Source organism: Ranitomeya imitator, chromosome 4 (genome assembly GCF_032444005.1).
Source record: "Ranitomeya imitator isolate aRanImi1 chromosome 4, aRanImi1.pri, whole genome shotgun sequence".
In the NCBI taxonomy this organism is placed as follows: Eukaryota; Metazoa; Chordata; class Amphibia; order Anura; family Dendrobatidae; genus Ranitomeya; species Ranitomeya imitator.
The window spans coordinates 25,248,867-25,276,644 of record NC_091285.1 but is presented as its reverse complement, the minus strand read 5'-3'; the positions used below and the strand labels follow the sequence as shown (position 1 = coordinate 25,276,644).

Sequence of the window (27,778 nt, the reverse complement as noted above, 5' to 3'; positions counted from 1 at the left end):
CACCCCCACCGAGCCCCAGAGCCAGCACCTGCACTGAGCCCCAAAGCCAGCACCCCCACCGAGCCCCAGAGCCAGCACCCCCACCGAGTCCCAGAGCCAGCACCCCCACCGAGCCCCAGAGCCAGCACCCCACCGAGCCCCAGAGCCAGCACCCCCACCGAGCCCCAGAGCCAGCACCCTCACCGAGCCCCAGAGCCAGCACCTCCACCGAGCCCCAAAGCCAGCACCCCCACCGAGCCCCAGAGCCAGCACCCCCACCGAGACCCAGAGCCAGCACCCCCACCGAGCCCCAGAGCCAGCACCCACACCGAGCCCCAGAGCCAGCACCCCCACCGAGCCCCAGAGCCAGCACCCCCACCGAGCCCCAAAGCCAGCACCCCCACCGAGCCCCAGAGCCAGCACCCCCACCGAGCCCCAGAGCCAGCACCCCCACCGAGCCCCAGAGCCAGCACCCCCACCGAGCCCCAGAGCCAGCCCTCCCACCGAGCCCCAGAGCCAGCACCCCCACCGAGCCCCAAAACCAGCACTGATGTCATGGATGATGGAGGGACTAGAAGAAGCAGTTTTGGTCTGTGTGTAAAGTCATTCTGGTGCACACAATCCCTTATAGGACACAATAACTTTCCCTCCTATGTAGAGCATGTATATACTGTATGTCTTCTATGTTAGTGGTGATGACATGTGCTGATGTGGGAGGAGAGACCTCCTACATGTGAAGGCTACCAGGAGTTGTCAGCCCTGCAGAAGTCACCAGCGCTGCAACAGTCAGGATGAGGCTGTGCACAAGTTGGAGGAAGAGTCTACAAGTTTCCATCCTTCTCCTCCTCAGCTCAGGTAAGAGCCATGAAAATTCTGCATTTCTGCAATTCCCACCCTCCTTTCCTTCCAAGACATCTTAAAAAAAAAACTTTGTTTTTAGCCATGATAAGACTGCTGGACCCTGGATCCTGCAAACAGGAAAACAGGCAAAAAAAAATCAGCTCTGCTACGTCTGTTTCAGCATCATTGTAATTTTATAATGTGTATAACTAAAGCCTGCATGGATGTACCCCAATACATAATGGCAAGTGGGAGGTCGCGGCATGTACAGTATATGTTAGGGTGGTTCATGGAAAGAAAGAGAGAAAGAAAGAGAGAGAGAAAGAAAGAAAGAAAGAAAGAAAGAGAGAAAGAAAGAAGGAAAGAAAGAAAGAAAGAAAGAAAGAAAGAGAGAAGAAAGAGAGAAAGAAAGAAAGAAAGAGAGAAAGAAAGAAGGAAAGAAAGAAAGAGAGAGAAGAAAGAGAGAAAGAAAGAAAGAAAGAAAGAAAGAAAGAAAGAAAGAAAGAAAGAAAGAAAGAAAGAGAGAAACAATAGATACTGTATGTGAAATAGATAGTTGGAAAGAAAGAAAAAGGAAAGAAAAAATAACGAAAGAATGGAAGGAAGGAACAATAGATAAGTGTTAGGAGATAGAAAATAGATAGATAGATAGATAGATAGATAGATAGATAGATAGATAGATAGATAGATAGATAGATTATAGATAGATAGATAATAAATAGATAATAGATAATATAGATAGATAGATAATAAATAGACATTTAATAGATAGATAATAGATAAATAGATTGATTGATAGATAATAGATCAATAGATAACAGATAGATAGATAGATAGATAGATAGATAGATAGATAGATAGATAGATAGATAGATAGATAGATAGATAATAGATAGATAGAAAGAAAAAGAAAAAAATGAATAGTGGTAAATAAAAATTGATATAGAAAGAAAAAAAAAGAAAAAATGGAACATTAGATAAGTGATAGAATATAGGTAGATAGATAAATATGAAATGACAGACAAATAACAAATAGAAAGGTAATAGAATAGTTACAGAAATATGGAAGAGAAAAATATAAAAAAGAAAGAAAAGAAGGAGAGATGTTGTTATTAATAGATTAGTAATAATAATAGTAATAATAATAATAATTTCTGCTGTGCAGGAGAAAGATGCTGAATAACACAAGGTTCTGTAAAGGAATGTGCAATTTACAAGGAGAAGGGGCCACAGCGCGGGGTCTCATGTTCTATGTGGAGGGATCTGGTAGCAGCTTAGCCTCATCACTGTCAGGGGTGCTGGAATGCATACTAACCATCTGGGAGCCAAAAGGTTAACGTGCCAGAATTTGGGAGATGCCGTTGTCTAGTAGTCTGGGATATTTCCTTTACAGATACCCAAGTACCAGGAGGTCCGTGCCCAGGAAGTGTACATCCAGTTTATGGCGGAGCAGAGAGTCATTGATTTCTTCCCTAGTATCAGGGGTGGACTTACCATTGGTGCAACCTTTTCAGTCACACAGGGGCCCAAGGCGTGATAGGGCCACTACCACCTCCAAAACGGGTGTAACTGTGCATTGTGAGGAGTTATGGGTCTGCACAGGGGCCCTCTCCTGTCTATGTCCGCTCCTGCCTAATATTACCTATTCAAGCCAAAAGAAGCAGGATAGGGCGCCGGCGACCCCTCGCAGGCGGTTCAATGAGGTCACGCCATTATGCCGCTTGCTCTGAGGGAAAAGGGAGATAGAGACACTTATGAAAGCAAGAAAAGGTGAAAGGCGTGGAATTTTTTTGTTCTTTTGGTTTGTTGTTACCGCTAATGGGGCCACAAATGGGGATATTAGTAATATATGGCTGCAAAAAAAGGGGCATTGTTACTGTATTGGTGCAAAAAAGATTAGTATTATTGATATACAGGGGCCACAATGGCACTATATGCTTCATGTAGAAGAGATGGGAAAAACTTGGGGAGAAGCGATATCTGTGTGTTATATTGTGCAGAGATGAGTTGTGGTCAGAAGAAGTCATAGCGGTCTGCCCGAATGGAGAATAAAAGAGAAAATTGATCATTTCAATGGGTGTAGAGTGTTTTTGATATTAATAATCAGTATGGTGGTAATGTGTTGTGGTTGTACTATTTGGTCAAGGTGTGGGGGTATTATTTATCACTTGTATTGGTATTATCAGTATATTGGTCTTGATACGGTGGATTTTGTTCAGTAGCAGGATGATAGTTATATTCAGAGACAGTGTGGTAGAAATATATGGTCATGTTATGGCAGCATTATTTGCCCATGTTTTAGTCTGTCACCAATCTGTATGGTGGTACTCTGTGGTCATAGTGTGGTGGTACTGGATTATGGTATTATTGGTATATTGGTCTTGGTACAATGGAGTTTGTTCAGTAACAGGACGATGATTATATTCAGAGACAATGTGGTAGAAATATATATTGTCATGTTAGGGCAGCACTATTTTGCCCATGTTTTAATCAGTCACAACTATGTATGCTGGTACTCTGTGGTCATGGTGGTATTATTGGTATATTGGTCTTGGTACAGTGGATTTTGTTCAGTAAGAGGATGATGGTTATAGTCAGACATTATGTGGTAGTAATACATGGTCATGGTGTGGCGGCATTATTTTGAACATTTTTTATTCAGTCACCACTGTGTATGGGTACTCTATGATCATGGTGTGGTGGTACTGGCATAGTTGTATTATTAATATATTGATCTTAGTATAGTGGGTTTTCCACAGTAACAGTATGGCGGTAATATTTGTTATTTGGTAACTATGTCTCTATTATTTAGGCCATTATTTTATTCCTGAGTTTTCTAAGTGATTTAATATTCTAATTATTTTTTGCGGGGGCCAGACTTTGGCCTTTATTGACTCTAACAACACCCATAGGGCTCACAAATCTGAGCAATAGCTGGTGGGGGTGGACGTGGACAGCCAGGTTCAAATTTACACAGGATTGTGCTCAGGTTCCGCTTAATATGACATGATCTGCCAGGATATTTCCGTTTCCACTAGTGGCCTTCAGTCCTTCGGATGTTCTCATGAGAGTTTCCATCATTTCTTGGACGAATTGTCACTGAGGAAATTTAATTGTCAGTTCTGTGAAGAAGAAGATAGATTGATATCACATAGCAGTTCTTTCTCTAATGCATCCCATCCATGGAGCGCAGGCGTGACTAATCGATCCTGCCGAGAAGGGCGATCACTGCGATCTCACAGATTAGCGATCAGGGGCGGCAGCAGTTTTTCTGTTTTCTTCCTTCTATCCTTCCTGTTTTGTTATTCTTAATCCCCTTCTTACAAAATTTAAGGGAGACGTCATCAAGATCGGCATTTCGTATGTCAGTCTTGATCAAAAGGCCGTTATAGTAAGGTCCGTCAAATTTTTTTTAAGAGGCACAAGTCTCTCGGTAAGTTTGGTTCTTCTTCGGCCGGTCTTTACACAAGTAGCCGAAATCTTTGCCTGTTCTGATGCAAATTATGGCAACTCTGTGTGGACACCTCCCCTGCTAAGGTTGCTCACTTTTTAGAACATTTTTTGAGGAGAAGTCACACAAAAAACCCTCAAATGTTGTGACTTCCTGTTTGCCTCATTTAAGGCCTCACATCTGTGATCATCGGTCAAATCTTGGCTCTCAGTGCACGGACTGTCCGCTCTTCTCCCGACCAGAGCATGACCGCCTCGTAGAAATATATGAAGCTGTCATGCTCAGGCCAGGAGAATCGCGGCCAGTCCAAGCACTGTGACCCTCCACCGGACCGTTAATTATGGACGTCTGAAAGAACAGTTAAAGATACTGCCTCCCTATGTCTATATTATAGGAAGTGTCAGACTGAAGAACATGGGGCCCACCAGAGGATTTGATTCTGAGGGCCCACCTTTCTCCAGCACTCAAGAGCCCCTTTCGAACTATGAACTCTCCTGAAGAAGAAGCCAGGGCCCGCCTGAGGAATCTCCGGTTCTCTGGTGGGCCAGTCCGACCCTGAAGTGTAGGAAATATTTCTTCAGGATGAGGCCTTTTTACAGTAATTCTACACCAATCCTTTGCAAATAATTAGTTTTAATCCCTTAAAATGTCAATGCAGATTAAGAAAAGATAATAATATCAGTTCAACAGTTCAATACAGGCGGATGATGCACAAGAAGAGCAGTACTGTACATATAGTATTGATTAAAAGGAGTACAGGACATGTAGTGCAGGTAAAAAGCTGTACCATACATGTAGTATAAGGAGATAGCAGTACAGCAAAAGTAAATTACATATAGCATAAGTAAAGAGAACAGTACATGTAATACTTGTAGTGTGCAAATACACATTGTACTATATTTGCACACTACATGAAGAGAGATAGAGAGCAGTACAGCACATAACGTACAGGTAGAAAGCAGCACAGCACATATAGTACAGTTCTAGTACATATAGTACAGTTCTAGAGCTCTACAGCACATATCGTGCAGGTAGAGACCAGTATAGTACAGATAGTACAGTTCTAGTACATATAGTACAGTTCTAGAGCTCTACAGCACATATCGTGCAGCTAGAGACCAGTATAGTACAGATAGTACAGTTCTAGTACAGTTCTAGAGCTCTACCGCACATATCGTGCAGGTAGAGACCAGTATAGCACAGATAGTACAGTTCTAGTACATATAGAACAGTTCTAGAGCTCTACAGCACATATTGTGCAGCTAGAGACCAGTATAGTACAGATAGTACAGTTCTAGTACATATAGTACAGTTCTAGAGCTCTACAGCACATATCGTGCAGCTAGAGACCAGTATAGTACAGATAGTACAGTTCTAGTACATATAGTACAGTTCTAGAGCTCTACAGCACATATCGTGCAGCTAGAGACCAGTATAGTACAGATAGTACAGTTCTAGTACAGTTCTAGAGCTCTACCGCACATATCGTGCAGGTAGAGACCAGTATAGCACAGATAGTACAGTTCTAGTACATATAGTACAGTTCTAGAGCTCTACAGCACATATCGTGCAGCTAGAGACCAGTATAGTACAGATAGTACAGTTCTAGTACATATAGTACAGTTCTAGAGCTCTACAGCACATATCGTGCAGCTAGAGACCAGTATAGTACAGATAGTACAGTTCTAGTACAGTTCTAGAGCTCTACAGCACATATCGTGCAGGTAGAGACCAGTATAGCACAGATAGTACAGTTCTAGTACATATAGTACAGTTCTAGAGCTCTACCGCACATATCGTGCAGGTAGAGACCAGTATAGCACAGATAGTACAGTTCTAGTACATATAGTACAGTTCTAGAGCTCTACAGCACATATCGTGCAGCTAGAGACCAGTATAGTACAGATAGTACAGTTCTAGTACATATAGTACAGTTCTAGAGCTCTACAGCACATATCGTGCAGCTAGAGACCAGTATAGTACAGATAGTACAGTTCTAGTACAGTTCTAGAGCTCTACAGCACATATCGTGAAGGTAGAGACCAGTATAGCACAGATAGTACAGTTCTAGTACATATAGTACAGTTCTAGAGCTCTACAGCACATATCGTGCAGGTAGAGACCAGTATAGTACAGATAGTACAGTTCTAGTACATATAGTACAGTTCTAGAGCTCTACAGCACATATCGTGCAGCTAGAGACCAGTATAATACAGATAGTACAGTTCTAGTACAGTTCTAGAGCTCTACAGCACATATCGTGCAGGTAGAGACCAGTATAGCACAGATAGTACAGTTCTAGTACATATAGTACAGTTCTAGAGCTCTACCGCACATATCGTGCAGGTAGAGACCAGTATAGTACAGATAGTACAGTTCTAGTACATATAGTACAGTTCTAGAGCTCTACCGCACATATCGTGCAGGTAGAGACCAGTATAGCACAGATAGTACAGTTCTAGTACATATAGTACAGTTCTAGAGCTCTACCGCACATATCGTGCAGGTAGAGACCAGTATAGCACAGATAGTACAGTTCTAGTACATATAGTACAGTTCTAGAGCTCTACCGCACATATCGTGCAGGTAGAGACCAGTATAGTACAGATAGTACAGTTCTAGTACATATAGTACAGTTCTAGAGCTCTACAGCACATATCGTGCAGCTAGAGACCAGTATAGTACAGATAGTACAGTTCTAGTACAGTTCTAGAGCTCTACCGCACATATCGTGCAGGTAGAGACCAGTATAGCACAGATAGTACAGTTCTAGTACATATAGTACAGTTCTAGAGCTCTACAGCACATATCGTGCAGCTAGAGACCAGTATAGTACAGATAGTACAGTTCTAGTACATATAGTACAGTTCTAGAGCTCTACAGCACATATCGTGCAGCTAGAGACCAGTATAGTACAGATAGTACAGTTCTAGTACAGTTCTAGAGCTCTACAGCACATATCGTGCAGGTAGAGACCAGTATAGCACAGATAGTACAGTTCTAGTACATATAGTACAGTTCTAGAGCTCTACAGCACATATCGTGCAGCTAGAGACCAGTATAGTACAGATAGTACAGTTCTAGTACAGTTCTAGAGCTCTACCGCACATATCGTGCAGGTAGAGACCAGTATAGCACAGATAGTACAGTTCTAGTACATATAGTACAGTTCTAGAGCTCTACAGCACATATCGTGCAGGTAGAGACCAGTATAGTACAGATAGTACAGTTCTAGTACAGTTCTAGAGCTCTACCGCACATATCGTGCAGGTAGAGACCAGTATAGCACAGATAGTACAGTTCTAGTACAGTTCTAGAGCTCTACAGCACATATCGTGCAGGTAGAGACCAGTATAGCACAGATAGTACAGTTCTAGTACAGTTCTAGAGCTCTACAGCACATATCGTGCAGGTAGAGACCAGTATAGTACAGATAGTACAGTTCTAGTACACATAGTACAGTTCTAGAGCTCTACCGCACATATCGTGCAGGTAGAGACCAGTATAGCACAGATAGTACAGTTCTAGTACATATAGTACAGTTCTAGAGCTCTACAGCACATATCGTGCAGCTAGAGACCAGTATAGTACAGATAGTACAGTTCTAGTACAGTTCTAGAGCTCTACCGCACATATCGTGCAGGTAGAGACCAGTATAGCACAGATAGTACAGTTCTAGTACATATAGAACAGTTCTAGAGCTCTACAGCACATATCGTGCAGCTAGAGACCAGTATAGTACAGATAGTACAGTTCTAGTACACATAGTACAGTTCTAGAGCTCTACAGCACATATCGTGCAGGTATGGAGCAGTACAGCACATATTGTACAGGTAGGGAGTAAGTAGAGTACATGTAGTACAGGTGGAGGGAAGTGCAGTTCAAGTGAAGCCAATTTTGTGAATATGAGTTTTGATGTCCCAGGAAACACTCTTGTAACTATTGTGATCCAAGGTCATCGTCGTCACTTGGGGAACTTGTGAATGATTAATAAAATGAATGGTCTTCAAGGTTCCATCCTGCTCTTTCTATTGTGGACAGGGCATATTTTTCATAACAACATTTTACCCGATATCTTGGGTTCAGGACCCTCACCCTCTGACCTTTATCCCAAAGATACAACCAAACTCCTAGCACGTGACGTGGTCAAACATTGTGGTTACCGTTTAGGTATATTTGGCATTTTTTATTTTCAAGATTTGTGAAACTTCCTTAAATACGTGTAAGGAAGCGAATTTGCTGATTTCCACTTTCTCTTCTTCTGCGGTGGCCTCCTCAGGAAGTTACATTTTTCATATAACAGCCATTATGGAGCCAGGATTCAACTATCTCCTCAGACTTTGTCGCTTATATTAGTTTCCTGTTTTTTTTTTATTTTTTGGTTTTGACTTTTGAGATAATGTTATTGACTCTCAATATCACTGTCATTTACTTCCTCTGGACATGTAATGAGCCATTTACTTTGAATCCTATTGACAGATGGATCCTGTTAAGGCATTCTACATAGAACCTTAAAGAGTCCAAAAATTACACCCAAATTCCCAAAAAATTATCATAGTATCAACCAATGATTAATAAGGACTAAATCAATATTTCAGACAACTTACTACAGTTAGCTATTGGTTGCCCAGTCCATATACCATCACGAAAATAAATGATGGGTATGAGTACAGTGGGACGTCTTGAATTTGGGCCCTAGACAGATCTTGCTTTGACCTTTTACATTACTGCATAACATAAAACTTTGCTGTAAATGTTAGAGGGTCTGGTCACCTTATGAAGATTGATCACTGAATGACTCTCCATCACGGTGATTTTTCGAAAAGTTGGCTAGACATGCAAAGGTCTAAAAAGATATTTCAGACATCTGACTGAACTAAGATGCCTACAACCCTGGCTGCACCCTACGAAAAGGGAACATTAGGTGGGAATACCATGGAGTTTGGAAGACAGTCTGGTTCTCCTTTGACATTTTACATTGATATATCACCTACATTTAGCATTTCTAAAAATCTTTGGTCAAAATGTTGGTAAGACTAGGCACTTTATCAAGATTCACTTACATTTACGTCGGCAAAATATACTTCAACTCATCCAAGGAGATGTTTTGCCAAAACCTTGCCCAATTTGCTTGCTTTCAGATGTCTACTGCCAGGCCCTGGCCACCAAGAATGAGTATCATGTGGCTCACTGAAATTTTTGGAAGTGGACATAAATCACTTTTTATCTCCAAGGTTAGCAAGCAAACAATGTGGAATCGCTAATGCCACCCTTCGCTTCTGTAAGAGTTTGAGGTCAAACACAATATGGTCCTCATGTCCTGAGGCCTAAAAATGTGGTGACCACCCATTCAATGAACATGATTGCCCTATAAAAGTGTAACCATAAGATAATACTGCTTATGTACTATGATATACTTCTCTTTCTTGCAGTTACGGTGCTTTGTCAAAGAACAGTAGTAGGAATCGAAGGACAACCGGTCACTTTGCCATGTTCGTACAAAGTAAAACAAAGCAGTGACCTCACCAGCATGTGCTGGGGTAAAGGAAGTTGTCCGAATTCAAAGTGTAATCAAGAACTCATCTGGACTGACGGCAGCAAGGTCACTTTTCGATCATCTTCACGCTACCAACTGAATGGTAGAATCAGACAAGGAACGGTGTCTCTGACCATTGATGAAGCAAGTCTGAACGATGCCGGGACGTATTGCTGCCGAATCGAACATTCGGGGTGGTTCAATGACGAGAAGATCAACATTAGGCTAACAGTTGAAAAAGGTGCTTGTATCATATAAAAAATCATTAATGTGATTGCGTAGATAATTTGACAAATTTGGGTAGCAACATTATTGGCTCCAAAATTCAGAACCTATAAAATTCCTTCTCAAGGGTCTTTTACATGAGGGAACAAATCGCCTGAACATTTCCTCGTACAAATGAGCATTCACCTTGATTGCCCAGTTTCTACATGTCCAGTTATCAAGTGACCAACAATAATACCCTTTTGTTTGACGTAGACTTTGATCCTGACAAAATTGAATAGGGGAGGACAATTAAATGATCATTTGTTTGAAATCCTCACCATCATTCAAACATAAACACAAGAAAACACGTGCCGATCAATCTTCTAAATCATCGATCGAAGATCATTATGGGCAATTTAACTTCCCATGTAAGAAAACAAAGACCAGCTTCTTAAGTAATAACTGAATAAATAATAAATGAAAATGTAAAGCTCTTTCCACTTGGGCAATTATGATTAATGTATCTACCCTAGGTCTTGAAATCTTGACCATTGATAAATTTCCCATAGACATGATCTATACTATACACACTCATAATGATGCATGACTTATCTGGCTGTAACTCTGGTAGACTAGGTTGCAATGACCCACCTTTGGATGGGTTTGTCAAAATTTTAAGTTTCAAAGGTCTATAAGTAGACAACCCTATTAGGATCTCCGTTGCCGGTAGGTTATACTTCATATGGGTCCATCCATAAATTAACTAGCAGATCTCAGCTGATATGTTTGACAACTGTATTTGACTGGTTATCTTTTGATCAATAGTTGACGTAAAGGTATTTGCTCTTTTGTAGCACCTACAACAACAGTGAGAACTACTACTCCAACGCCCACCACTAAGAAGACAACTCAAGCACCCACCACTAAGAAGACAACTCAAGCACTCACCACTAAGAAGACAACTCAAGAACCCACCACTAAGAAGACAATTCAAGCAACTTCAACTAGGAAGACAACTCCAGAACCAACAGGTTTTACAACTACTCCAGAACCTTCCTATATTTGGACCAATCCATTTACTATACCTGCAGAAGAAACTACTCAATTACTTCCATCTGTTCTGAAAAATACTTCACCGGCACTTATCAGGCCAGATACTCTACCTTCTCTTACGGCAAAAACGATTGACTTGTCATCAAAGGTCTTCCCTCTTGGTTCGACAGAACATACAGAACTGACAGCAAGGAGCACAGGTAAAATCAGCAATATTTATTTCATATATACCGTAAGTGAATTTTCAAACTCAACTTTTTCAAAAGGTTTTGGTTTAAGACTTTAGGCAGAACTTCATCAGGAACAACATCATGATCATGTTACAAATCTTAAATATGATAGGTTACAGGTTGAACTCAATGAACTTATATCTACCTTCAACCTTAAAAACTATGAAGCTGAACTATTCTAATTTTTTTTCTCTTAGAATTCCCAGCAGCGACAACTGAAAATGAATCTATTACCGATGAGCCCTCAGGTAAATCACTGGCATTTCCCCTTTTTTCCAAAGACATGACTACATACAGTGCCTACAAGTAGTATTCAACCCCCTGCAGATTTAGCAGGTTTACATATTTGGAATTAACTTGGCATTGTGACATTTGGACTGTAGATCAGCCTGGAAGTGTGAAATGCACTGCAGTAAAAAAGAATGTTATTTCTTTGTTTATTTTTTTTTAAATTGTGAAAAGTCTTTTCAGAGGGTCATTTATTATTCAACCCCTCAACCCACCAGAATTCTGTTTGGTTCCCCTAAAGTATTAAGAAGTAGTTCAGGCACAAAGAACAATGAGCTTCACATGTTTGGATTAATTATCTCTTTTTCCACCCTTTTCTGACTATTTAAGACCCTCCCCAAACTTGTGAACAGCACTCATACATGGTCAACATGGGAAAGACAAAGGAGCATTCCAAGGCCATCAGAGACAAGATCGTGGAGGGTCACAAGGCTGGCAAGGGGTACAAAACCCTTTCCAAGGAGTTGGGCCTACCTGTCTCCACTGTTGGGAGCATCATCCGGAAGTGGAAGGCTTATGGAACTACTGTTAGCCTTCCACGGCCTAGACAGCCTTTGAAAGTTTCCTCCCGTGTCGAGGCCAGGCTTGTCCGAAGAGTCAAGGCTAACCCAAGGACAACAAGGAAGGAGCTCCGGGAAGATCTCATGGCAGTGGGGACATTGGTTTCAGTCAATACCATAAGTAACATACTCCACCGCAATGGTCTCCGTTCCAGACGAGCCCGTAAGGTTCCTTTAATTTCAAAGCGTCATGTCAAGGCTCGTCTACAGTTTGCTCATGATCACTTGGAGGACTCTGAGACTGAGTGGTTCAAGGTTCTCTTGTCTGATGAGACCAAGATCGAGATCTTTGGTGCCAACCACACACGTGACGTTTGGAGACTGGATGGCACTGCATACGACCCCAAGAATACCATCCCTACAGTCAAGCATGGTGGTGGCAGCATCATGCTGTGGGGCTGTTTCTCAGCCAAGGGGCCTGGCCATCTGGTCCGCATCCATGGGAAGATGGATAGCACGGCCTACCTGGAGATTTTGGCCAAGAACCTCCGCTCCTACATCAAGGATCTTAAGATGGGTCGTCATTTCATCTTCCAACAAGACAACGACCCAAAGCACACAGCCAAGAAAACCAAGGCCTCGTTCAAGAGGCAAAAAATCAAGGTGTTGCAGTGGCCTAGTCAGTCTCCTGACCTTAACCCAATTGAAAACTTGTGGAAGGAGCTCAAGATTAAAGTCCACATGAGACACCCAAAGAACCTAGATAACTTGGAGAAGATCTGCATGGAGGAGTGGGCCAAGATAACTCCAGAGACCTGTGCCGGCCTGATCAGGTCTTATAAAAGACGATTATTAGCTGTAATTGCAAACAAAGGTTATTCCACAAAATATTAAACCTAGGGGTTGAATAATAATTGACCCACACTTTTATGTTTAATATTTATAAAAATTTAACTGAGCAACAAAACTTTTTGGTTTGTAAGATTTATGCATCTGTTAATAAATCCTGCTCTTGTTTGAAGTTTGAAGGCTCTAACTTATTTGCATCTTATTAAACCTGCTAAATCTGGGGGTTGAATACTACTTTTAGGCACTGTAGGTACCCTACTGATATCATTTTCATACACCTGCAATATGTGTGAATATATAAATTGTAATGTATTCTAAAATGCCCGTAGTCTTGGTAAATGTTCAGAAAACTTCTCAGCCAACAAAAAAATCCATCTAATGTACAAACAGTAGTCACTAGAAAAAAGTGAGGGGAGAGGAGGGAGATGCGGCTGCACTTTCTATTTTAGTGAAATAAGAAGAAAACGATGGGGAGATATTCTACTTTTACTAAAAAATTAAAGATAGAATTACTGTTTCCTTGGAAAAAGAATATTATTACTTTTAATATTCTTATACCTTATACTGTTTTGCACTTTTTTTTTAGTTGTGCCCAATTTTATTCCTGATCATCATGAACTTCCCTCTTCTGAAGAATCGAAGGAAGAAGACCAGAAATATATACCTTTATTGCCTGAGAGTGTTTCTCCTAATAATAATGGTAAGACTATGACCAGAATATTTGGGGGGGATAAAGATTTTATTTTTTATTTTTTATGTTCACTAAAGAAAAGTAAGTCGCAACGACAAAATAGACATCCTAAGAAACAAACTATAGCTCTGTTGTATTATTGGATCCATCATCAAAGTTGTAGTCTCATCTGATTGGCTTTGAATTCCTATGGATTATATCAACTTATTATTTTGGGGATTTTTTGTTTAGTTTTATAGAAATACTAGATGGTGGCCCGATTCTAACGCATCGGGTATTCTAGAATATGCATGTCCAGGTAGTATATTGCACAGCCCACATAGTATATTACTCAACCACGTAGTATATTGCCCAGTGACGTACTATATTGCCCAGTCAAGTAGTATATTGCCCAGTCACGTAGTATATTGCCCAGTCACGTAGTATATTGCCCAGCCCACATAGTATATTACTCAACCACGTAGTATATTGCCCAGTGACGTACTATATTGCCCAGTCAAGTAGTTTATTGCCCAGTCACGTAGTATATTGCCCAGCCACATAGTATATTGCCCTGTCACGTAGTATATTGCCCAGTCACGTATATTGCCCAGCCATGTAGTATATTGCCCAGCCACGTAGTATATTGCCCAGCGACGTACTATATTGCCCAGCCACATAGTATATTGCCCAGCCACGTAGTATATTGCCCAGTCACGTAGTATATTGCCCAGCCACGTAGTATATTGCCCAGCCACATAGTATATTGCCCAGTCACGTAGTATATTGCCCAGTCACGTATATTGCCCAGCCACGTAGTATATTGCCCAGCCACGTAGTATATTGCCCAGTGACGTACTATATTGCCCAGCCACATAGTATATTGCCCAGCCACGTAGTATATTGCCCAGTCACGTAGTATATTGCACAGCCACGTAGTATATTGCACAGCGACGTAGTATATTGCACAGCCTGCGTAGTATATTGCACAGCCCGCGTAATATATTGCCCAGCGCACGTAGTATATTGCATAGCCCGCGTAGTATATTGCACAGCCCGCGTAGTAAATTGCACAGCCCGCGTAGTACATTGCCCAGCCCACGTAGTATATTGCCCAGCCCGCGTAGTATATTGCCCAGCCCACGTAGTAAATTGCACAACCCGCGTAGTACATTGCCCAGCCCACATAGTATATTGCACAGCCCGCGTAGTACTTTGCCCAGCCTACGTAGTATATTGCCCAGCCCACGTAGTATATTGCCCAGCCCGCGTAGTATATTGCACAGCCCGCGTAGTACTTTGCCCAGCCTACGTAGTATATTGCCCAGCCCACGTAGTATATTGCCCAGCCCGCGTAGTATATTGCACAGCCCACGTAGTACATTGCCCAGCCACGTAGTATAATGCACAGCGACGTAGTATATTGCCCAGTGCACGTAGTATATTGCCCAGTCACGTAGTATATTGCACAGCCCGCGTAGTGTATAGCACTGTGGGCATCATATCCCTGTTAAAAAAAAAAAGAATTAAAATAAAAAATAGTTATATACTCACCTTCCGTTGGCCCCAGGATCCAGGAAGCGTTTACCGGCGCCCCTCGCGTGCTCTGGTCTCAAGAGTGCATTACGGTCTCGCGAGATGATGATGTAGCGGTCTCGTGAGACCACTACGTCATCATCTCGCGAGATCGCAATGCATGGACCGGTCACCGGAGCGTCGCGAGGAGCGGGAAAGGCGCCGGAAGGTGAGTATATGATGATTTTTTTTTTATTATTATTTTTAACATTAGATCTTTTTATACTATTGAGGCTGCATAGGCAGCATCAATAGTAAAGAGTTGGTCACAGAGTTAATAGCAGCGGTAACGGAGTGCGTTACACTGCGGCATAACGTGGGCCATTAGCGCTGCCATTAACCCTGTGTTAGGGCTGACTGCAGGGAGGAAGGAGCGGCCATGTTGCCGCCGGACTGTGCCTGTCACTGATTGGTTGTGGCAATGGTCGTGGGCGTTTTGGCACGACCAATCAGCGACTTGTATTTCCATGACAGAATGAGGCCGCGACCAATGAATATCCCTGACAGACAGACAGACGGAAGTGACCCTTAGACAATTATATAGTAGATTTGGCTTATTCATTACAGCACACACCCAAAATTTGGGTCAAACAGCTGAGCAGATCTTATGATGATATTTTTGTTTTGAGGCCAACATAATGCAATTTGGTGATTACTGGCTAATGATGGGTGACTTGATCCTAATCAGGGGTGGAACAGTCGGAGGTGGAGAGATTGTAGCCGCACCCTAAAGGGCTGAGGTCTCCTGTAACATAAGAAAAATGGCGCTGTACCTCTTATCGGGGTCCTATTATTAATATAATCCCTTATAAACCAATTCAGTGAATAAGAACAGTAATTGGTTGAGGGATATTCATGCCAACATATAATTGTTGTGTGAACTGTTACTTTAATTATTTTTTTAATTTGTAGGAATCTCAGACTTGTTTCAAGGAAATGTCACAAAATCACCAAAAAAGGTAAAAATTGAACAAATTTTGGCCAAATTTTATCCTGATAATCAATATAGTCCCAACTTTATAGTATAAATTACCGGTAGCCGATGGCTCCTCTATCAGTAGTAACTGTACAGTATGGGGCTGGTACCGCTACTGTGATATGGCCATTGTTGACCTGTTGTTGATCAACAGAGAATGCACCGCTGCCAATAAACCCCAAAGTACTGACTAATCTGTATACTGTGTATGCATGTGTCGGTATGTATGAGTATATATGTATGGTATGGTTATGGTATTTAGCCCCTTCACGACATATGACGTACATTTACATCATATGTCATGTCAATGACTTTGATGGCGGGTTCATATGCCAAGCCTGCATCTTTCCCCGCACATGATGGCTGATTTAATCAGCCATCATGTGCCTTTAACAGTATTGGGTGGAGAATCGCTATTAACCTGTTAAATCCCACTCTCAATCTCTGACAACATAATTTAATGCGCGTCGAAATGCGGGGGGGGGGGGTGAGGGCATCATTCTACTTTTTCATAGGCACGCCCCTGAGGGGAGGTCGAAGGGTTGGCATTACGGCCAGAGGTCTGCTGATGACCCCCGTGCCTGTCTTGACGATCCTTCTGTAAAAGTCAACCCGTGGCTGCCGTTCATAGAAGATCGTGGTTTTCTCTATACATAGCACAAGCGATCAGTGCTTTAAGTCCCCTAAGGGGACTGTTAAATACAGTAAAAAGTGAAATTTAAAAAAAAAAAAAGAAAAAAATATATTTGGTATCGCTGCGTTCGAAAAAGTCCGATCTATCAAAATATAAAATATATTAATCTGATCAGTAAATAGCGTAATAAAAAAAATCAAACGTCAAAAGTACGGTTTTTACGATACGATACGATACGATACGATACACTTTATTGATCCCGTGGGAAATTATGGTATCACAGCAGCACAACTTAAATCATAAAAATCATAAAGGAATTCCATAGTTGACATGACAGTTTGTTGACAGAAGAACATTATACATTATACAATGTATAATGTTCTTCTGTCAACAAACTGTCATGTCAACTATGGAATTCCTTTATGATTTTTATGATTTAAGTTGTGCTGCTTTGCATCATTGCAATAAAATGTGATAAAAACATCGTATCTACCCCAAAATGGTATTGGTATAAACATCAGCTCAGAGTGAAAAAAAAATAACCCCTAATACAGCCCTGTATCTTGGAGAATGAAAACATTACAGGTCTCGAAAAATGGTGACAAAAGCAAATTTTTTTTTTTTTTTTTTTACGAATTTCCGAATTCTTTTTCATCACTTAAATAAAAAAAAATATATATATACATTTTTATTGTGGTATAACACTTTTTTTTTTTTTTTTTGCAATTTCACTGCACTTTTTTTTCACATTTTCCAGTACACTATATGATAGAGTGAGTGGTGTCATTCAAAAGTACAACTCGTCCCGCAAAAAAAAAAAAAAACAAGCCCTAATATGGCATTTTGATGGAAAAAAAAATAAAAGAAAAAGTTGTGGCTTTTCGAATAAGGGGAGGTAAAAAAAAAAAACGGAAACGGAAAAATGGAAAATCGCCATGTCGTGAAGGGGTTAAATGTAATTGTGATCACTCGGATCAAAAAAAATTCTCACGTTCTTCCCAATCTACAGATATCAGACACTGTATGGGATTTCAAACAGGTACAATTCACTTGAATGGGGGATATGTTAAAATTTATGGTAAAGGAGGTGTCATGTAGGGAAAAAAAAACACAAGGGACTAGAGCTCTTTCATATTTAGGATTTTTGGCGGTCTATCCACCGAGATCAATTATTGCTAATCGATATATCATCAAATAAAAAAAAAAAACTACATTGAAAAATGTGAAAATTTTTTGGGAATTACCAAGTAGGATATTGGAGAGCATCGATCTAGTAAATCAGTGTTCTGACATTTCTTTCTCCTGCAGGATACAAGTACTGTCATCATTGCTATCAGCTTATCGGTAATTGTACTGATAGTGATCTGTGTGATACTTCTACAATTGAAAGGTAAGCCAAAAAAATTTAAAAAATACTGTATATAAACATATTTAGGAAATCCATCCATTAGCCAGAGCATCTCTGAGTTGGAGGACTCAAAACGTCCACACGATGTAATACCTTGCTTTCCCTGCGGGGTTGCTGTAGGGAAATACAACAGTTCAAATGGAATTCAACAACACCTGATCACTGGGGTTTTAGAACAAGAACATGTTTGATGGGGGCTCTTCCAATAAAAAGGATAGTTAAAAACGGATATTTTAAAACTAAAGAGGCTCTAGGCTCTTGATATCTGGAAAGTGGAGACAAAGTGTTCAGAATAAGGCAAGGTGGTCCATGCTTTGGCGGAGGGGTAAAGGTGGTCCATATTTTGGGAGTATCATTTTGCTTAGTTTTTGGAAGGATTGTTTCACAAACCAAAAACCTTCCTACCGAAGTCCTCTCACGTGAGTCACTTGCTTTGCACCCCTCCCAAATTTCTAAACTATAGATTAAAATGGAATTTCCAATTCTGCAGCTTTATCTTTATCCATAATTTTTAATTTTTTAATTTTCTTTCTTCTATTAGGCCGGAAAAGAGTGCGTTACCTGTTAGGCTTTGATCCTCGGTAAGTAGGAGTTCAACTGATGAGGTTCTATCCTGCAATCCTTCTTAAAGGAGATGACCACTATTTTTTTTACTATTGACCCACTCATCTAACAATGGAAAAAAAAAAAGATTTTTCGCAAATTAATTAATTAATGATCCATTCCCAATGGTAATTTAGTTGTCACATGTTTTCGAGAGTGACCCTCGTTTTCATTTTTATTTGATAACTTAATAGTAGATATAAAAAATAAGCACGTTTTTGTAATAAATCTTATCAGATAAATGTGCTTCTTTCTCCTCCTGGGCTGAACTTTTGCTCAATTCGTGGGTAAAATCTGTAAAATATTTATTCAGTAATATGATTGACAGTTGGTGCTTTTAAAATTCTATGGGGGAGGGAGGAGCTAGAATAATTCATGGATGTAAATGAGAATTGTGTAATGTTTAATTTCACCTGTGGAGGCGCTATAGAGAAATAGATAAGTTCCTCCCCAGATTATGGGTGATTGCAGGGCTCCTAGCAGCAGGACACCCTGTATTCAGTTTAGAACAAGGGATTGTCTATTGTATGATGAATGGTGCTGGGATAGCGGGATGTTGATACTATCAGGCAGTGCCTCATCCTAGCTTCAGGTGAGTTTGAAGAGCTAATTTGAGGGATTAAGAATTTGGAGGTATCTTGGTTTTTTTGCACACATCCATATAATAGAACAGCCAATATGAATTAAGCAAAGGTCTAAATAAAACTATCCGTTCCAAATATATCTCTAAAAAATGACCTTGACGTATATGTTTTTTTTTTTTACCTGGTGTAAATGCCACTGCTCTCCTGAATCCAGCAATGTTTTTCTTTTCGTCTTGCTCCTCTCTGTTCCTGAGATATGGCCTCTTCTTTCCTGTATATAAATCTAGCCTTTATAGGCAAATGGGAGTAGTTATCATAAACACACCCACAAGGAGCAGTTGAGGATCACGCCCACTTGGCTTAAAAGATGAGATTTATATGCAGGAAAGAGGAGGCCATATCTCAGGAACGGAGAGGCGCAGGACGAAAAGAAAAACATAGCTGGATTCAGGAGAACAGCGGCATTAATACCAGGTAAAGAAATTACAATTTTATGGCAAGTGACTGGTCCTTGTTAACAGGGTTCCCAATTATTATTCAGCAGAGGGATCTTTAGAACTTCAGGGCCCTGGTGTAACTGCAATCCTGTGCACCCTCGACAGCAGAGGCCAACGTAAAAATCTCACTTAGGCCAGTTTCACACGTCCAGATAATTCTGGTACCGGAGAAATCGGTACCGGAGTTATCCGTGTCCGTGTGTCCGTGTGCTCATGTAGCAATCAGTGTGGCACACGTGCGGCAGCCGTGTGCCGCCCGTGTGCCGACTGAGGACCACACAGACCGAGCAGGAGACAGCACTACATTTATGCGCTGTCCCCTGCTTTTGGTGCTGAAGCCGGCATTCATTCCTTCTCCCCAGCAGCATTCGCTGGAGAGAAGGAATGAAAAATCAAGATTTTTTTTTTGTTAAAGATAAAGTTTGGGGTCACCTCCCGCCTCTCATCCCCCGTGCGCCCGCCTGCTTGCCGAGAAATACTCACCCAGCTCCTGCGATGTCTGTTCTCAGCGCCATCAGCCTGTCCTGTGTGAGCGGTCACGTGGTACCGATCATTACAGTGAGGAATATGTGCATATTCATCACTCTAATGAGCGCTACCACGTGACCGCTCACACAGGACAGGCTGACGGCGCTGAGAACAGACATCGCAGGAGCTGTGTATTTCTCGGCAAGCAGGCAAGTGCACGGGGGATGGGAAGTGGGAGGTGACCCCAAACTTTATTTTTAACAAAAAAAAATAAAAAAACCTTGATTTTTCATTCCTTCTCTCCAGCAAACGCTGCTGGGGAGAAGGAATGAATGCCGGCTTCAGCACCAAAATTAGGGGACAGCGCTTACTGTAGCGCTGTCTCTCCTACTGTGGTACGTGCACACGGAGGATAGTGCTCACTCTTCTCCGTGTGCGTGTGTGCGGGACGCTTTGCGGACCGTGCTGCCGGAGAAAAGCGGACATGTCTCCGTGTTTTCAACACAGACACACGGTCCGTGAAAATACAGAGACATGTGCATAGACGCCATTCATTTGAATGGGTCTACGTGTGTCAGTGTCTCCGGTACGTGAGAAAACTGTCAGTACACGTACCGGAGACACTGACATGTGAAAGAGGCCTTATAAAAATTACGTGGGTAGAGGAAGCAATTCAACATAATCACTACTAGATAATTAAAATAAAAAAGTCCTGGGTCTCAGAAAATGATGACATAAAACCAATTACAATTCATCTTTTGCTTTTTATTAAGTTACGGTACTTATCTTCTTTTGTTCTCTAGTATTTTTTTACATTTCACACCAAATTCTTGGTGCATTGGTTTTCTTGATTTTTTTTTTTGTAAAATCAAAACTGTTCTTTATTTTTGTCTTTTTTTTTTTTCAAATTTTTTTTGGGTGGCAAAATTTGGGCAAAAAATTCATGAATTGTTTTATTTTGCAAAATCATAACAGCTCTTTATTTTTGCCTTTTTTTTCTCTTTCTTTGTGACAAAGGTTGTGTAAAAAAGTCATGATTTTTTTTTGCAAAATCAAAACGGCTCTTTACTGTTGTCCTTTTTTTTTTATCTTTTTTGGGGCAAAATTTGAGCAAAAAAATTCATGATTTTTTGCAAAATCAAAACGGCACTTTATTTTGGTCTTTTATTCTCCTTTTTCATGACGAAATTTGTGTAAAAAAATCATGATTTTTTTTGCATAATCAAAACGGCTCTTTACTTTTGTCCTTTTTTAAAAATCTTTTTTTGCGGCAAAATTTGGGCAAAAAATTCATGCATTTTTGCAAAATCAAACCGACTCTTTATTTTTGTCCTTTTTTTTATGACAATTATGACAAAATTTGAAAAAAAAAAAAAAATCACGAGTACCGGTACATAAAATTACTCCGGGGACAGGAAGAAGTAAAGTACTTTTTGCCCAAAGATTTAGGTTTATAAACAAAAGAGGAGCCCACATTGACGAAGATAAAAAAGCACAAAACAGATGAACACAGAAAATAAACTTAAAAAGTGCAAAATACCATGAAAGAAGCATTTAGTGGAAATAAAAAAGGCGAAAAACAACAAAAACTATATTAAAAAAAAAACACAAATATGTGCAAAGTTTTGAATTTTTCAAATTGCTAAAATATTTTAAAAACCTACCGTATACCGTATATAAGCGTGGTATTGCCATAATTGTAGTGTTCTGAAGAATCATATTGTTGCGTCATTTTTATGGCACAATGAATTTTTTTCCTGTTTCTCAGAACAGGGGCAAGTCATAACTACTACTCATCCTGTAAAAAATAAGTTCTCATACAGTGATATAAAAAAGTTATGGTTGTTGGAAGAAAGGGTGGAAAAAACGAAAAGGCTAAAAAATAATCCGTCAGTGGGTTTTCAATATGTATTCTGAGAGCAGCATGATGTAGGGGCAGATACCCTGATTCCAGCAATGTGTCCCTGGTGCAGTTTTGCTGAAATCACAGTTTTCTCTGCTGTGGGTCTTGCAGAACCTGGAATGTTGAATTTGGAATGCTGAGCCTTGTATAACCCCGCCCACACCACTGATTGGCTGCAGTTTGTGAACACTGTATATTGACATAAAACAGCCAATCACTGGAGGGGGGGCGTGGTTGGACTACGAGGCATAAGACACCTAGTCCTCTAGTGATAATCTCCTGCTGATAAAACACTGATTGTATTGAAACAAAAACACAGCCTAGTAAGTGACACATCACTGGAATCAGGGTCTCAGCCCCTACATCATGCTACTCTCAGATTACATATCAAAATCCTCCCGATAGATTCCCTTTAAGAAAAGCTTATTGGGGATATTTTTTTTTTTGCCTCAGTACATTAATTCCCCTATAATGACCTCTTCATTTCTTGTCCCCAGTCTCGAACTTGTCACCCAACCATTGACCGAACTACCAACTGAAGAAAAAGACCCCGAAAGAGATGAGGACGACAGAGCTGAAACCAATCATATAAGAAATATAAGTGAAGCCGCAGATGATTCATAACCAGCATGGAGATTTCTGTCTTTCCCATTTCCTTGGACCGTCCCTATATTTCTTCTAGGAAAATCAAGAACATCTTGACCTCATGCTTCATTTCTCACGTCTGAGATGGATCATCTGGAACCATAAATCCTCTGGGGGCGTCCTACGTAAAAAAAAAGTGTCTAAAGAGTAATTCTAATTAAATAAGGTCATTTTTCTACACGTTCTTGTCACTAGGTGGCAGTGTTGTAACATATAAGTATGAAGTCGTTAATAGCACACAACTCATCTCCCAGCAGGGGGCGACAAAGACCGCAGGAGATTAAAGTACATAGGGAATAAACGCTGTAGCCTGATGCATGATGGGAGAGATATATATGCAAATACCTTCTTTCTTTTTTTTTATAAGAATTTATTATATAATTGTACACTTCAATGGAATTACACTTTAGCCACCAGGTGATGAACCGGAAAACAGGAAAAAAAAAAATCCAAGTGCGATAAAAATTGCAAAAAAAAATCCTCTTTATGGCTTTTATCGATCCGGTTAATTAATTTTATATTTTAATAGATCGGACTTTTACGGGTGTGGAATTACAACACATGTATTTTTTTTTTATTTCTTTATTCTTAATAGAGGGGGGAAAAAAGGTTAAGCCCTCATCAAAGCCAGGGGGGCGACACTGTACGCTGAAAATCAGTAACGGGTGAAAGAGAGAAAAAAAAACTATTTCCAATAATGTCCCCCTGTTCCGAACCTCCATTTTGTATGGGCGAGGATGCACCATGTCCATTTAATTGATTTTAATAGGAATTGTGTAATACTTTTTTTTCCCCTCCGGGGGCGCTGTGGGGAAATTGGTTCTACCACAGATTGCAGCTGATTGTTGGGATTTCCAGAAGCAGAATACAAGTGATCACCTAATTGTTCGGGAACCTAAGGAAAAGTTAATGTGCAAATTAGAGTATCCCTTTAAAATAGACCAGTGTCCTCTTAAAGGGGAACTGTCAGCATGTTTTTAAATATAAAAGTAATGATATAGATGTGTAGGTGTGTGTCTCCCAATAAAAACAATACCTTTTTTGTATGGATCTGATGTACCAGTCATGAGAAATCTAGTGTAAAAGCCGTATGCAAATCAGGTTGCAAGTGCACTGGGGGCGTGTCAGTGCACTAGATTGAGTTTTTTTTTCAAATTAGTTCTCACGCCCACAGTGCATTTCCAGCTTCATTTGCATGTGGTTTCTACATTAGATTTCTCATGACTGGCAAATCGGATTTCTAAAAAAAAAGACAGACTTTTTATTGGCGGACATATGCCTATACAGCCATGCCACGACTTCCATATGTAAAAACCCGCTGACAGGCTCCCTTTAAAAAAAAGTCCAGTCAACAGAACCAACTTTGATTCATATTTTTCTTTTTTTATTATATTCTAGGTACTAATAATTTTTGAGATTATCACATGCAACGTCTATGGTCTGGGCGTGTAGAGAGATGAATTTAAAGGGGTTGTCCAGGCTGGGGTTTCAAGCTGAATCCTCACACTGCGCACTGTCAGGATTCTCTGGTGCCGGGATCAGGCGGATGCAATTTGCATACATGCAGTCACATGTCGACTAGAGTGTATTGATTCGAGACCGGGCACGACTAGTTGGAATGTGTCCCGGAGTGTGCAAATCACATACTTGCAATCATATGGACCGCCAGCACTGGAGAATCCTGACTGCGCGCGCTGTGCGCACTGTGAGGATTCATAAGATTTCAGTGCAGACTTGTGCCCCAAGCCTGAACAACCCCTTTAATTGCCATTCCATCAATGGTGGTTCTAAGATATGGAAATCGCCAAAGAAAACCCAAAGCGTTACAAGGCTCTCTTCCCTAAGTGACTAGTGGGGGTCCCAGCTGACAGACCCCCTACTATGGTATCTACTAACAAGTCTCATTGACAATATTTGGATAATCTAGGAATACAATAAAGGAATATGAAGGGAATGATGCTCAGACGTGGACATAACCTTCTGGGGCCGACATGACGGATGGAACAAAGGTTAGAACGTCCTCATACTGCTGGAGCTTTCCAGTACTAGTAATAATGTACTAATATTCTTTATTAAATGGTTCCTAATAGTAAAACAAACGTAGAATTGTGCTTTCATGTTTCCTACAGTCTTGTCTAACAAGTAACAAGTAATCACGGGGTGCAAGAACTTGTAATGGGCCCATTCCAGAGGTTATACGCATTCTGGACTCAACTCTGTACAATGCTCACAGTGATGTCACAGTACAGGGATAATACACACAGTGATGTCACAGTACAAGGATAATGCACACAGTGATGTCACAGTACAGGGATAATGCACACAGTGATGTCACAGTACAGGATAATGCACACAGTGATGTCACAGTACAGGGATAATACACGCAGTGATGTCACAGTACAGGGATAATAAACACAGTGATGTCACTGTACAGAGATAATGCACACAGTGATGTCACAGTACAGGGATAATACACACAGTGATGTCACAGTACAGAGATAATGCACACAGTGATGTCACAGTACAAGGATAATGCACACAGTGATGTCACAGTACAGGGATAATGCACACAGTGATGTCACAGTACAGGATAATGCACACAGTGATGTCACAGTACAGGGATAATGCACACAGTGATGTCACAGTACAGGGATAATGCACACAGTGATGTCACAGTACAGGGATAATGCACACAGTGATGTCACAGTACAGGGATAATGCACACAGTGATGTCACAGTACAGGATAATGCACACAGTGATGTCACAGTACAGGGATAATGCACACAGTGATGTCACAGTACAGGGATAATACAGACAGTGATGTCACAGTACAGGGATAATACACACAGTGATATCACAGTACAGGGATAATACACACAGTAATGTCACAGTACAGGGATAATGCACACAGTGATGTCATTGTCAGTGGAAAATGTTCACAGTAATGTCATATAACATCTAGAATGCACAAAGTGATGTCACAGTATAGTACATGGAGAATGCTCACAGTGATGTCACAATACAGTACATGGACAATGCTCACAATGATGTCAGATTGTAAGGAGAATGCACAAAGTGATGTCAGAGTGCATGGAAAATGCTCACAGCGATGGTACAATACAATGATAATGTGCACATTATATGAATACTGCACACAGTGATGTTACAATATCAGGATAATGCACACAGTAGTGTTAGACGTGATGCCGTCAAAGTAGGATAATGCACACAAAAGGGGTGCAAAAACCGTGCAACCATGGTGCTCCATAACAAAACCTAAATATTCCACTCCATCTTTCATCATCCATAGTGATCACTGCCTGCACCTCGCCCCTTAGTGGTTGGCAGTTGGGCCCGCACGCTCCGGCTCTGCTTCCCTACTCATAACCAGATGCACTGGTACCAGGAGGAGGACCACAGGGCGCCGCATCCATTTTCTAAATTACCATAGAAAATAATTGTACTAATTTCTTTGATTGCTGTTGTAATAATGAGGAGATATTTTTGCACCTTTTTAATTGTGGATCTTGTATTGTGATGTAAATGAATGCTATTGCCAATAAACAGGGTTAATTGTATGTCATCCCCTCCTAAATTCAATCTGCTCAACTCTACCCACAATCTAATATTTGATATTAGATCAATTTTCAACCTTGAATAACCACCTTAATGGGAAGCTAAATTCTTATGTGTCCAACATTGAAGGATGTAGCAGACACAGAGAAACGCAGCTCCTTTAGTGGGCAACATATAAGAATAATAAGAACGGCCACTGTTGTTAGCCCAAGAAGAACAAACAGGAGACGTGCTGACAACGACTTGTACCATCACTCATAAGAAGCAGGAGCATTTCCAAGGTCAAGTGCCCTTGCATGTGGCAAAGCAAACCTAACCTGCCCATTGGGCATACTGCTTCCAAGACAAAGCTTGTTTAAACTATTAAGTGCCTGATAAAATCTTTGATAGATTTATCAGTTGAAGGCGTTGTCCAAGATGGTAAAATGGGTCATCAATATAAGATTGTGAGGGTCCAACACTTGTGACCCCAAACAATCAGCTTATCACGTAGTGCCTTGGGACTAACAGGTCCCTACAACTAGGGATGCCCTAAGCTATCCCTGCCCCCCAGATTACTCCTGAAGGTGGAGACGCTGGGTTCACGTGCCTTGCTATGCTCCTGTATCTACACTGATCTGTCCCCTCCCACACCCAGGGAGGTGCGAAGCTGAAGTGTATACAATAATACTAACCAGGCAAACAAGGAAAGACGGACAGGGTTAAATGAAAATTACAATAATACACTCACCAAACAACAGAGTGGAACATAAGGGAATTAAGGACGGAGAAACCAAATAGGAGAAAATGAGGATATGCACACACACAAACAAAATTACAAGCAACAATCACCTGAACAAATCTCCAAATGCCTACTCCAGCAACGAACTACATCTCCAACTCCAAACCAGGTGGTAAGAACTAACACTGTCAATTCATAATTGCCAGAGGTGAACATATATAACAGAGGGGAGTGTCCAACATTGAACAGCTGAAAGTATCCCAGTAGGAAAGCTCCATGAGCTTCAATTCAACAGACTAACACTTGTACTACCAGCAAGGGAAAAAAAACACATTGTTTAATAAGATTGTGAAGTATTTCAAACCAGTGCTGCAGTTCATGAAACCAGACGCCACAATCTTCTGGCCTCTGTTGCGGTATTCCCAGAACACAGGTATCTGCTCCAGCAGTGGCCAGATGTAAGCACTGTACTGAGATAAACTTTCATTAAAGGGGGTTTCTAGGACTAACATATTGTTGACCAATCCTTAGGGCCTCAATATGTTACCCCCAGAAAAACCCCTTTAATGCAGCTGTATCTGATC

General features: G+C 40.8%; 1 protein-coding gene across 1 annotated transcript; it reads left to right on the top strand.

The window, feature by feature from the left end:
* The first annotated feature begins 746 nt into the window (after positions 1-746).
* Positions 747-26,475, top strand: LOC138675305 (T-cell immunoglobulin and mucin domain-containing protein 4-like). Its single transcript, XM_069763395.1, has 9 exons — positions 747-834; positions 9,703-10,047; positions 10,868-11,266; positions 11,494-11,544; positions 13,520-13,633; positions 16,091-16,137; positions 18,097-18,178; positions 18,738-18,777; positions 22,749-26,475. The coding sequence occupies exons 1-9, from the start codon at positions 771-773 to the stop codon at positions 22,873-22,875; spliced, it is 1,269 nt and encodes a 422-aa protein (XP_069619496.1). The 5' UTR covers positions 747-770; the 3' UTR covers positions 22,876-26,475.
* Positions 26,476-27,778: the final 1,303 nt, after the last annotated feature.